Source organism: Serinus canaria, chromosome 3, assembly GCF_022539315.1.
Source record: "Serinus canaria isolate serCan28SL12 chromosome 3, serCan2020, whole genome shotgun sequence".
In the NCBI taxonomy this organism is placed as follows: Eukaryota; Metazoa; Chordata; class Aves; order Passeriformes; family Fringillidae; genus Serinus; species Serinus canaria.
Window position 1 is genome coordinate 89,428,277 of NC_066316.1, and position 13,903 is coordinate 89,442,179.

Below are 13,903 nucleotides of genomic sequence, written 5' to 3' on the forward strand. Positions count from 1 at the left end.
TGGCAGTTCTTTCCCCCTACTTATTTAATATGCCATGTTTTCTTTCATAATTTTATTCCAGTTGGCATTTGGTATTTGCATTGATTGAAACAGAAAGGGTTAGAAAGTATTTAATTTCTTCTTATGCCAATAGTTTCAATATTGATAATTAGCAAATAAGTAAAAGAGTCCTCAAACTTGTCAAGATTACAGCAACACTTATAGGAGGGAATGTGGGTCAAGAAGCTGCTTCTTCAGACAGAAGTAGCTATGGAAAGTTCTGTGTGTCTCATTTGCACTAGAGATCCTGATCACCAACACCAGGAACTGTACCTGGATTACAAATATTTTAGTCAAGACAAACAACAGAATATCTTTTCCATCTTTTTCTGTTTGCAACAGGCTTTTGGGAATGTTGGCACATGCTTGTTCTCAGGTGAAACAGGGAGTGGAAGGCAAGCAGTTCAGAAATTAGTCTAGTCTAGACTGAATTGAGGAGAAATTACATTTTCTTCTTTATTTTATTTTAATTAAAACATTATTAAAATTGTACCATTTTAGTTGTGGTTGCAGGAACAAGAACGCACTCTTTCATTGCAAGCTATTTTTGTATTACACTGAACGCATCAACTTTGTGGGATCTACTAGAAAAAAATTAATTTTCTGGATGACATATTGATACATAGATCACCTTATCTACTTAGTTTTAAGTAAAGGCATATAGGAAATATTTCTTCAACTACAGGATCAGAACTACTTACACTTCTTTGGAATTTGTTATCCACTATGACCATGAGCTGTCTGGGCCAATTTTGTTTGGAAGAGCACCTAATATTTCTGAAATCATTTCTGGTCAGAGTATATATACTGTTAAGAGATTAATGCTAACATTGTACCTCCATTTTTTTAGGCATTGTTCAGTGAGGAAGGAACTTCCTGCTCTGTGAGACATCAAGGTTTTCAGTAGTCCTGGATATAACATGCTTTTAGTCTAAAGGGTTTTTTCTATCAGGTGAGATCCAAGAGTGCTCTGATGTCTGTGTTCAAGCCAGGAAGACCTCATGAGGGCTAATAGAAAGGTAACTTAGAGAGAAGACATGCTTTTTTTCCCCATAAAACTCAATATACAATGATGGAAAGAATAGATACAGCAAGCAGATGGCACAGATAAACTATGGTTGTCCCAAAGTAGCTAAAATCAGCTTCTCAATATCACACTCATTTTGTCCACGAAGAATCCTAAAATAACCATTTTCTCCCCAGGATTTTCCCCAGGAATTTGCAGCAATCTAAAAGTAAACAAAACAGAAAAAAAAATCTATTTTAATTTTAAAATATTATTTTAAAATGCAGGGTGTAAAATACAAAATGAATATTTTGTGTTAGTTTCCTTTTTAAGGAAGAGGGTCTCTCAGATTGGGTACACTGAGAATTAGCATGTATCTTTTTCAGATTTGTAATAATTTGTTCCTTTTTTGGTTTGATCAATATCTCTGTTCCAAAATCAGGGTTAGTAAAAATGCAATAGTATTTCTACAAGACAGTTTCATACATTGGAGCAGAAATCATTAAATGAATATTCAACTCTTTACTGCTGAGAGTGGTTAGTGAAACAACAATGGTCACAATTCCAACTAACCTGTCAGAGATGCACCAAAGATAGATAGATAGATAGATAGATAGATAGATAGATAGATAGATAGATAGATAGATAGATAGATAGATAGATAGATAGATAGATAGATAGATAGATAGATAGATAGATAAGATGACTTTTAAAGACTGAAATTTTATTCAGGTAGCTATTGACATACTAAGCAACTTATGTTCTGATGAAATCTCAGTAGTCTCAGTAGGTTTGGCCTTTGATACCAGTGAAACCACTCACCATCAGCCCTGCCATCAGCTGTGTAAACACCAAAGTACCTTCAGATGAATGCAGGAATAATGGGACAAGCTGTTACTCATAGTACAAGTGATAAAATTTGACTTACTCTAAATGGCTTAAAGGAAATGCTCTTAGTTTGATTGGTTTTAGTTTTGGGGGCTTATTCTGATGGCTGCATAACAATTTCCAACACTGTTTAAACTGAAAATTTGTCTTTTCCAAATATTTTTGGAATTAAACAATTACAATTGATTAATTTTACTGACTTTCATTTGCAGACATCAAAAGGAACTGACTCTTCATAGAAATTTTTAATAACACCTGGAAAAATTGAATAAGATTTGAAACAGAAAAGGCAGTGTAGGAAAAACCACAGATCCCACAGATAGGTGGGATAAAACAGGCTTTGAAATTGAGGCAGGTGATGCAATAGTTTGAGGGTCAGCATGATAAAGGTTGCCAGAGAGGGAATAGAATTATGTAGGACACTTTAAGGTGAAGGAAAAAAATTGATGCAGAGAGAGTGAATGAAAGTAAAGAAGTAGATTTTAGATGATCTCTGCTGTTGAGATTTTTTTCATCTGCTTCAAAACCCTGTCCTAAGTATTCACTTACCCAAAACTTCTGTTTCTGTCCATTTTTGTCAGGTAATGCTCCCCACCTTTTAGAAAAGAATGGTACTTTGATGAAACAAGCAGTCAGAAAATGCAAGCATTAGTTGTAATCATTATCAGTGACAGAACAATGCCTGAGTAACAAACTCTGATGATTCAGGTGAGGTTACCTGCTGACTTGCTAACCACAAGTCAAATTGCCATTAGTTATTACAAACAGTTAACACAAGTCTAGTTTTAGTTTTTCATTGCAAAAACCTGTTTGCATTGACAGAATCCCTCTTCTGGAGAGCTTGCCTGCTGAACTGAACTGTGTAGGAATATTGAAACTCTTGTGAGCATATTTCTTCAACTCAGCTGAAGATCCCTAGCAACATTTTTGTTAAAAGTCTCATCCAGCACCTTCACAGAAATAGCTGGTGAGCTGGGACTGAAAATATTCCTAGGTTTTCTCAGATTAAATTGGACTGATGACAGCTGACAGCCTAATCTATTTCATTGCATTTTGGGCACGGGGGGTGGGGTTGGGTGTAGGTGTTTTTGTCATCTTTGAGGGAGCGCTAACTTTTGTGGAAATATCTGTGAAATCACACAAGAAATTTTCCCCACCTGCCATCCCCACCTGCCAAGTGATAGGATTTTCACAGGGGTATAGCTGTAGCTGAACTCCTTACTACTCTGATTTTTAGGTCGCACTTTATACTCAGGGCAGAAGTTCCAACCCAATCACCTGGATGTATTTCAGTGAACAAGAGCTGCACTGCACACCTTAGGTAGTTAAGTACACATGTTTTTTCTTGTTTTTAATTTATACAAGAAATGCTTGTCTAGTTAGTATTCACAGCTCCTGATGCTTGGGTGACTATGAAAGGGCACAAATAAACAGAAAACCAAAGATGTGCACTTTTAGATGGTTTTTCCCCAGTGTGAAGTTAATCCTAGGATATATCAAATGCCATTGACAGGGTGTTTACTGGTGTATATCCCATCAACACTGCCTGTTTGAGCTGTATTTGCAGTGCTCCAGTCATTTTCAAAGGCAACCAGCAAAAAATATGATGAGAAATCCCACACTGTGAATGGGGAAAATGGGATTTTTCTGTCATCCTTTTGTTTGAACAGCAACAGTGACATCAGCTCTCCTTGGTTAAAAGTGAACCATCATTTACATACAATACTTGCACTTTTAGCCAAAGGGAAAAAGGAAAGGAAGACAAATTGGTGATCAGCAGAGAGATGAAATGTGGATTGTAGTTGCAAGCACAAATTGCAGCTACTGATCATTAAATTCAAGGAATCATAAAAACAGTGTTCGTCATAATGACCCTGGAATGCAATTATTTTTCTTTTAAAGAGGCATCATGATACATTTTCTTTTCATTACCACATGAATGTTCAAGGATTATCAATAATTGCCATTTCTTTGCCAAATATTTCAGATACAATCTGTCATAATCATAATTTTTTAAGGAAGTTGTAGGCTTTTGAATTTCATATCAGATTCAGATTTACTTCTTTACTAATGGTCATTTTACTAAAAAAAATACTTCAGCTGTAATGTGAAAGTCTAATATTTAAATTAGCCTCAAAGACAGAGAAAATTGCCTTGAACTGATATTCATGTACTTCTGCATTTCATACTACACAAAATTTCTCCTGCTTGCTTGAGTATGACAATGACCAGTTCCCATAGGGTCACATTCCTGTGATTAAATGGTTTTTAACATTTGTGATTTTCTAAAAAAGTCAGCTTCTAGTTTTATACATTGATAGGAATTCATTGATTCTTAGAGAGGTTTCCAGATAAAAGAAGACTTATAAGCCATGATAGAAAAGGAACCTTTTTTTTATCCTTGACTATAACGCACCCATGAATTTAGTTTCCCAGGGTTTGTGTCATCATAGATACATAGGCACTTGAGATATACATTTGATTTACAGTTTAGGAAGAAGAGCTGCTTTCTAATTAATCAATGCCTATGGGTATTCATCAAATACTCTAAATTAAAGTAAATTAAAATATAGAGTGCAGCCAGCAGGTCAAGAGAAGTGGCAGATTTCCTTTTTTTGGGACTGCCATTCTGTGTCCAGTGCACAGACTTGAGCTTCCCCACACAGGAAAGGCATTAAAAGGCTGGAGTGAGACCAGAAGGAGTCCACTGAGATGTTTGGGGTCTGGTGCACATGATGTATGAGGAGAGGCTGAGGGAGCTGGCCTTGTTCAGCTCTCAGGAGAGAAGACTCAGGGCAGATATATTTGTTGTCCTCTTCTCCACAAAAGGTGGGTAAAGAGAAGACAGAACAGACTCTCCTGATACATTTTGGTGGTCCCCCCCACTGCTCCTCTTCTACATCCCCTACTTGAACCTCAACCTTCAGTGGAGGTAGTGATGGCTGCATCCAGCTTACTCTAGATAGCAAGATCATCTTCCCTGCAGAGTAGCAGCTCAGAGAAAGTGTTGATCAGTTGATCAGTCCCTCAGAATCTTCAAAACCAAAATTTAAAAAAATAAAATAAAAAAAAATAAAAAGCATAATCCTGGAGGAGTTTAATGAAGTAACTAAACTCCCAGTGGAATTAGTTACCAAGTAGAATTCACAGAGACTTTAAAGTGACACTTTCTTCAACAACACCCATTAGAGAACAAAAATATTGTATTTTCTGGAAGATGACCAAAATAATCTAATCACACTCTTTTGTTTGCTTTTTTGATTATTCCAGCTTGGTATTTACTCCAAACTAATGCCATTTTAAAAGCCAAGAGATGCTGGATCTTATTAGGCTTGTACAGATAGGGAATTTCTCAGGGATATTTTTACAAAGCTTTAGATCACTAAGGTCCCTACCTTTGGTATTTTTTAGAAAACCTTTCAACTTATGTCCTAGTTTCGACTAGAATAGAGGGTTTTGGTTTTTTTCTCAGTAGCTGTTACAATACTGTCATTTGAATTTGGAATGAGAGTGATGTTGATAATACACTGATTTTTTGGGGTTTTGCCAAATAAGGACTTTTTTTTTCTTTTTGTCTCATGCTTTAACAATGAAGAGAAATGCAAAATAAACTAGGAAAGACCCTGTCCAGGACAGGTGGCTGGAAGTGACCAAAGGATATGCCCCTCCACAGAACTAATGCCCAGTATATAAACTGGGGGAAGTTACCCAGAAACGCATCCAGTCTGGGTTCAGGAAGGGTGTTCTGGTCAGCAGGTGGTCAGCAACTGCATCATACAGCACTTCATTTTCCCTTTTTATTATCACTTGCCATTATTATTGTATTTTACATTATTTTTGATTATTAAACTGTTCTTATCTCAATCTACAAGTTTTACTTTCATTTTATCCCCCATTCTACTGGGGTGTGTGGGGGGAGAGAAGAAATTGAGAGAGTGACTGCTTAATTTCCAACTGGGCTTAAATCATGACACTTTTTCATATCCAAACTTTCCATTTTTATTTAGAAGAAAAAGAAGAGATTTTAAGAAATCATTAAGATCTGTTTATCAATTACTGAAAATTATTTTTGAAAGAGAGTTTTCTTCTCTCTGACAAAATATTCTGTGAGATATACTCCACTTAGCCTTTCCAAAAGAAACTATAATGATCTTCAATCAAAAATAACCTTGAATAAAAAAAAGTAATTTCACAAAATCGTATTCAATCCCCTTCAGGAAAAAAATAAGCAATGTGTTTCCATTTACTCCAAGGAAACCTGCTCCAAGTGACTCTGTGAAAAGAATTCTGCTGCCCTTTCAGATAAAAGAATGAGTTCTTGTGGTCTTATATAAAATGATTTTCATAATTTTGTGTCCAATTTTATATAGTAGAGGCACCTTAGCTGTCCTTTTCAGTAATAACTTTCCCTTGACATTAACTCTGTAGGAGCAAGCCCTGAATACACAACTCTGCCTGACAGGTAAAAAACTAGAATACATAGACTGTTTCAGTAGGGTTAATTGGTTTTATTTGAACATTTCCCAGCATGTTTTTCTATAAATTACATCACTAAAATGTAATTGGACTTCACAAGAAAAGCATAAAGAAAGCTATCAGGAAAAAGTAAGCTGATAATTAATCATCAAATAAAATAATAAAAAATGGAAAATATAACCTAACACAAGAAAAGGGTTATCAGCAGTGGCTTCAAAACTAAGGTGTTTTGGCAGATAACAGAAACTAGGTTCAAGAGTGCTTACACTCACTTTTGTAGGTAAAATGCTCCTAACAGCAAATACAGTGAAGACTTCTGAAGAGTGTGCTAAATAATATTATACAAGCTGTCTCCTTAAGACTGAAAATATGAACAGAAAACAAGTACGGCCTTAAAAATAAAGAGCAATGGCAGGTTTTGGATCTCAAGCTAATTTCTGCAGACTAGTTGTTATTAGTAGAAGTCTATACTTTGCATTAACCAAGGATTTAAACTGCTTGCTGGACACAAGTATATGCAGTCCAAAAACTTCTCATCTCAGTTTCTTCCCTGGATTTGGTTGTATAACTATCATAATGCTATCAGAGAAAAAAGTTGTAAGTATTGTGGGTCATGTCCTATTCTTAGTGCTGGATCACAACAGCCTAGTACACTTCAAAAATTAGCAATTTTATCTACTCAATTGGACAAAAGTTTAATTCTTAATCTTATATAAATACAAGAAAGTTAGGGCCACTAATTTATATTCACCACAAGAGAAAGAGAAAGCTTCTTAGAAAATGGTTGCTGGAATTTGAAATTGTAGTTTTGCACAGACTTTTCAACATTAGAGGTGAGTCAAATTGTGTCAGTGAGCCAAGAGTCAAATCATTTCCATAGATCCCACAGATCCCACATGAATTGCATGGGAGATAGTCTCATGGATTTAACAGCATGAATCATCAGACACTGTATCTTTTCCCCATGATCCCCTCATGTATTTCTCTTTGCTATACAATGTTTGAGTGTTACTGTTTAATTTTTAACTTTATTACCTGATGTTGATTGTCTGACAGTGAAAAATATTTTTTTTTCCCCATGAAAGAAAAAGGGAACTCAAGCTCAGGTTTCTTTATTCAGGAACAAAACAGTTTGGGTTATGAATTTTGGTGGTTTAAGATGTTACTTGTTTGTAGTAATTTTAAGTGTAAGATCAAGTGAAGTCAGCTAAGAGAAAAATATAGAGAAACACAGTCTCCAAAGCCAAAACCCCAGATACCACTAAGAGTAGTCAAGACTTTGGACTTTGGATAGGTGAATCATTTAATTATGTATTAAATCTCAGAATGTTGTTGCTCTGTCTGGCTGTCTCCTCAACATTAAACCACAAGCTCTTTGCCTCACATATCAATTTTATCTCCATTAGTATGGCTTTTTGTGTTAAACATTCAACCAATGCTTTTTCAGGGCATAGAAGTTTCAGTTTAGTAGTTGGCCAAGCCATTTAATCAGCTGCACTATTCCATTTTAATCTTTCAGTGAATTGCTAATTAAAATAGAGGGGAAATGTGTTTCCAGCTAATGTACATCTCAGTGTCCTCTTATTAAACCCTTTTGTCATTCTGAGCTCCTTCCAAGCGTCGAAAATCTATCTTGTTCATGAAAGATTATCAAGGCTTTTAATAATATTTGTTTGCTTCCTCCAAGCCTTAAAGTGATAGTCCATAGATTAATTGCAGCCAAAGGCATGGGCTTTTGAGACCTTCCTGGATTTTTCAGTGTCATGGCTTCAGCAGTTGTAGCTCTTCAGTAAGGTATGGATCATATATTGCAGCTTGGAACTGATACTAAAGCAATTCAGAAATAAAAGTATGAGAGATTTGTCTGAAAAAGCTGCAAATATTCAGGATGGGTACTTTACTTCACTAACTTTGAAGGGATTTGTTTGAACTAGAACCACAGCTACTCCATCCAATGTACTTCCTTGACTGAACTGTACTTTCTTTAACAAACAGACCATGGGATTTTATACCAAGAAATCTGCCCCAGGTTTTCTTTTCCTATAGACATTACATTTCTTTTCTTAGCTGGAACTCAGAAAGCCAGAATACTAGAAAGAAGAGAAAATAAAATTTAAAAACCCAGACAGCGAACAAACCGACAGCAAAAAAAAATTGCAGAGAATCTGGTAGAGAACAAATATGACAGGTTTGATCAGAAATCCTAGCTTAAATGTGCAGATTTGAAAGAAATCTACCACTGAGTTCATCTTTATTCTTTTTTTATAAAGAGACCTTGAGATAAAAATGACAGTTTTGTATGTCATTTTTCAGGCATCAATCTTCTTAAAATAAGAGAGTGCCAATGAAAAAATTAAAATTACCAAACAGATAGTTTTTCCTCTTTAGTCCCACTCGCCATTTGGAGTTTCATTGTGCCTCTTTAACTGATTTTCATTCTGGTGCCATTTAGAGCTGGAATTGTGTATGTATGGATCCATGAATGCATGTATGTACACATACACATACATATGCAAGATTCTGAAAATAGTCTTACTATGAATATTACTCACCAGTCATTTTGATTTTAAGTAACTTTAAGATGCCATTGCATGTGGGATTTCTGTAATCTAATCTAGAATTTTTCATTTTAACTATTTAAGTGTGATGTTTTCCCACAAATTCTATTATAGTCTAAAAGGAGAAATCAGATCCAACAAAGCAATTCAGCTCACCTTTAGATACTTGAGCTAGAGCAGATGAATATCTATAATAGATAAAGGAAACATGCAGAGGCATAGGAATTTAACTTTACTACATCAAAATTTAACTGTTATGTATCCCAGTCTCCATTAGTCCCTTTTTCTGCTTATCTCCCTGTGTCTAGAACAGACACAGAAACTGCCTGAGAGATCCTGCTCCCTCCGAGTATCAGTGGGTCAGTCCATGCCGCCTTCAGATTACTGAAAACCCTATTTCACTAGAGAGACTGTGACCAAACCCAAACACTCTGCTACCCACAACAGCCTCCATCTGGCTCTTCCACACTTTCCTCTCTTCCTTCCATGCTTTTCTGTCTTTTCACCTTCTCTCCCTGAGCCTGAGGTCACACAGTACCTCACTGGAGAGAGACTCCCAGTCTTGTCACAGCTGATTTTATAAATAAGCCTTTGAATGACAGAAAATAACTTGCAATTTCCCCTTTGCAGAACAAGGGAAGCCAGTCTAACATTTAAAATCCTTCCGGTCCAATGATCAATTAAGCAGTTTGTATGTGCACTTCTGGTTTTGTACAAATAGCTCTTGCAAACATCACCAAAATGTATTTACATTTCATCACTCCATTGCCTTATATGTTGCACAATTCATGGGCAATTTAAGGCATTTTCAAAAATGTTTCTGAGATATTACAAATATCATCTTAATTCAGTCTGTCATTATTATGGCTGCCTTTTACAAATATTGAATGTCTTTTATGGAAGGGATTCTAAATAAAAATAAGCCCACAAATAACTGCATATTTTATCCCATCTATCAGCATGTCTCTGCTCCTTTTTGTCTCCCCAGGAGCCATCTCAGCTAAGCAAAATGAAAATATTCATCAGTATTTTTATCTGAAGTACAACTATGATGATATTCCCATGAGTTTTTTATTGAGGTCAAGGAGTCTAAATTTTCTTTTGCTTCCAAGCTATATATTAGTGACAAAGAACTTATACCCAAAACACATTTTTTGCATTCAAATTCGTTGAAACTAATAAATTATATTAAAAAGTGATGGCTTAATCCTGAAGACATTAAAATCTATACAATTAAGTGGTTTAAAGTTCATGATGAAGAATCACATTTTATGGCTGGATTTATCATTGCTAGAAACACCTGGTTTAAGACTCCAGCAGCCTCCAACTTGTCAAGATCTAATTTAATTTTTACATTGAAACAGGTCTGCAAGTATTTTGTATGGCACAACCTTGGAGGCCCCAACATTTCAGCAATTGTGCCTTAGACATTTCCAGGATTGGTAAATCTTTATACTGTTGGATCCATTGGATACTTCAGGAATATTCAAATTAAATAAATGAGTTAGTAAGAAAATGCATTCTCCCATATTAAACTCAGAACAAGTCTGAGGTTTCATATATAATATAATCTTCAGCTTTCTTCATTTTCCTTCACTTAAGTTCTTTTTCAGTACATCAGATCACTTATCTTTCCTCCTTCTCAGTGTTTACCAGTGGCCATTCAAAACAGTCCTGTGTCTTAGTCAAGGTGTTCAGATTTTGCTCATAGTTGTCCCTTGCCTAAGCATTGCTATATTTTCTTTGCACAGCCTGTCAGTTCCCATTTAAATCAGCATCCACTTCAGCACAGAAATACAGAATCATAGAATATGCTGATAGACAGGACCCTTCAGGATCATTAAGTCCAACTCCTAACCCTGCACAGGACACCCCAAGAGTCACACCATGTGCCCAAGAGCATTGTCCAAAGGCTTCTTGAACTCTGTCAGGCTGTGCTGTGACCACTGCCCTGGGGGGCTGTTCCAGTCCCCAGCCACCCTCTGGGTGAAGAATCTCTTTTTAATATCCAACCTAAACCTCCCCTGGAACAACTTCAGGCCATTCCCTTGGGTCCTGTCACTGTCACCTCAGAGAAGAGATCAGGGTCTGCCCCTCCTCCTCCCCTCACAAGAAGCTGTAACTGCAGGGAGGTCTCCTCAGCTGTTCCCCATACAGCTTCCCCTCCAGGCTCTTCACCACCTTTTTTGCCCTCCTTTGGACTCCCTCTAGTAGTTTAATGTCTTATATAGCAGTGCCCCAAATTGTCCCCAGCACCTGAAGTGAGGCTGCCCCAGTTCAGAGCAAAGAGGGACAATCCCCTCACTTTCATGGCTGGCCATGCTGGGCCTGATAACACCCAGCACTGGCCTTCTTGGCTTCCAGGGCACTATTCAGCTTTCAATCAGACAAGTTCCCCAGGTCCTTTTCTGTGGCACTGCTTTCAAGCATCTCACTTCCCAGTCTGTTTGTACATCCAGGGTTGCCCCATCTCAGGTGCAGAATTTGGCACTTTCCTCTGTTGACCTTCATATGGTTGGTACATATGGCTGGCACTTTAGTTATCTCCTCCTCTTTCCCTCCTCAGCCATCACTTTGTCCCCTGGTGCTATTCTTGCATAATCACTCATATGGGTAGGTTATTCTGCACAAATGTGGAGCAGCTTGTCTTAGGGAAGAGTTCTCATCACCCTCTGCTTGCACCAAGCATACTTCACAGCCCTCCCAGCACCTGAACTCACAGCCTCTCAGCAGTTCATTCCAGAGCTAAAGTATTCAAATTGCACTGCACATTTTACTGTCTAATGTTATTGGTTTCTCACGGCTGTTACCTTAAATACACATACTAAAACCAACACTTACCATCTGTTCTCCATAAACATATTTTCCTAATTTATTGCTCCATTTTTCTACAATAAATTCCAGTTTCTCTTTTCATTGCTGCACAATATTCTCTGTAGTAATATGATCATGAGTTGTTCCTCTATTTGCCTGAGTCAATACTTTTTGCAGCAGTATCAAAGAAGATCTGGCATAAGCCTGCTGCTTCTCTTTGCTTCTATGCCACTATCAAGCACACTCTTGTAATCCATAGCCAGCAGTTTCCACAACCATGAAGGGCATTCCCATGCCCTTCATGAAGACGTCTTCACTAAGATCACAAGAACAAAATTAACCTTATTTTGCAATTTTATGTTCTTGAAGTATTTGTTGAAAATAGTCTCAGTAATTTTCCTAGCACACATGGAATCATTACTTATATGATATTCTAGACCAGCAACAAAATATTTTCTTGAGATTCTACAGTCATTTTTCTGTGTATTCACTCACAGATTTAATAAAAAATCATCCTTGCGTATTTCCTCCATGGCAAAGAATAAAACCTCATGGTGGGTTCAGTAATTCAAACATACACATTGTTAGACACTTGTCTTCTCAACATAGTGGCCCTGGACTACATTTGAGAGGAAATCCAATAGTGTACTGCACACATGCTTCTGAAGCAGTTTTCCAAATAAAATCAGCAGCATCTCAGCAGCAGTTAGTTTCTATTCAGGGCACAGAGAGCCTAGACTGCTGTGCCAGTAAGCTATGCCATTTACGTGGGAGGTCGTTGTCAATTTTCATATTTCTATTTGCATGCTGTTTGGTGGCATATTTGAAGAAAATTATATCAGCTTTGTTCACAACTTGATGTGTACTTGGAATATTTGTGAATATTCAACCAAGTATTTTTATATGGTGCGTATATATATATATATATATATATATATATATATATATATATATATATTTAATATGTTTGTGTGTATGTGGGTTTTAACTATATTTATATGGGGTTTAATGGTTTATTCTATAAACATTATATTTGAAGTTTTTGAACAAATATAAGAATAGATTAAGAGATGACGGGTCTACACCTCTTTTCAATACTCTCTAAAACTCACAGACAAGGCGAATATGAAACATCAGTCTCATGTTGGGAGCTAGCAGTATTCCATCTGTAACAGTCAAATCTTTGGGTCACAGACTGGTCATTGACATTTCATTACACTCATGACTGGCAGAGAAAAAGGGTAAAAGAATGTGCTTTACTCACCCAAGGAGTTTGACTGAATGAGTTTTCCATTTAGATCCTGCTTTCTGGGAGTGTCGATATATTCCCTCTTTGTAAAGGAAAAAATCTTCATACACTTTCATTATAGCTGAAAAACAATAGGAAAAAACACAGTCAGCAAACATAACTTCTAATATTCTTTGCTCCTTTCATTTTACCAGTGAAATTCTTGATGTGTGTTGGACTGCATTAAGTGTACTTTGTAATTCCACTCAGAAGTGTCCTGCTGCAAGCAAACCAAGAGAAGTATTTCAACAGAGCTCTCTCTAAGGTTTCTTATCAAGTTTGTTAATTTTCCTTGTTATGGAAACTCCTTCTCACTGACTTCTTCCAATGCAGTAAGAGAAAACATTGCCTCATGAAGGCTTACATAAATTTTGAAATCTAATTCAATAACATTAATCTCCCTAAGATTAATATATAAACTACTCAGTTCAAACTAGCAACTGCATATTCAAGAAAAGTATTTAACAGAAAATGTATATCCTGTGAAATATGGTGGAGTGAAATGTGTTTTTCTGAACCTTAAAGTTCATCAAATACACAGTAATCTCCTCAAAGAAAACTAGATTGTGTTGGTATTCATTTAAATTGTGACTGCTAGTTCAAAGTGTGGAAAAAGTCACCCCTTTTTTCATAAAAATGTAAGGTGAAAAAGCTGATGGACTGAAAATTTTGTGCAAGAGAATGAAGATTCCAAGTTACATTTTATGCCTATTTGTTATTTATTAGGAGCATCATTCATTTGTTTATTAAGAAAATAGTTCAAGGTTTCTTTTCTTCATATCTTCTGTCACCTTAGTACCATTTGCATTATGGTGGGCTACCAGATCCAGAGAA

The 13,903-nt window shown here is 36.4% G+C and overlaps 1 protein-coding gene across 1 annotated transcript in view; it reads right to left on the reverse strand.

Annotated features, from left to right (window-relative positions):
- Positions 1-470: 470 nt before the first annotated feature.
- The window catches only part of TINAG (tubulointerstitial nephritis antigen), a 38,410-nt gene continuing 24,977 nt past the window's right edge, over positions 471-13,903 (reverse strand). Inside the window, exons 9-11 of the mRNA XM_009094562.4 lie at positions 13,046-13,151; positions 2,483-2,528; positions 471-1,268 (exon numbers count right to left, since the gene is read on the reverse strand). Of these exons, the coding sequence (XP_009092810.1) occupies positions 1,152-1,268; positions 2,483-2,528; positions 13,046-13,151 (269 nt within the window). The 3' untranslated portion in view covers positions 471-1,151. The remainder of the gene's footprint in view (positions 1,269-2,482; positions 2,529-13,045; positions 13,152-13,903) is intronic.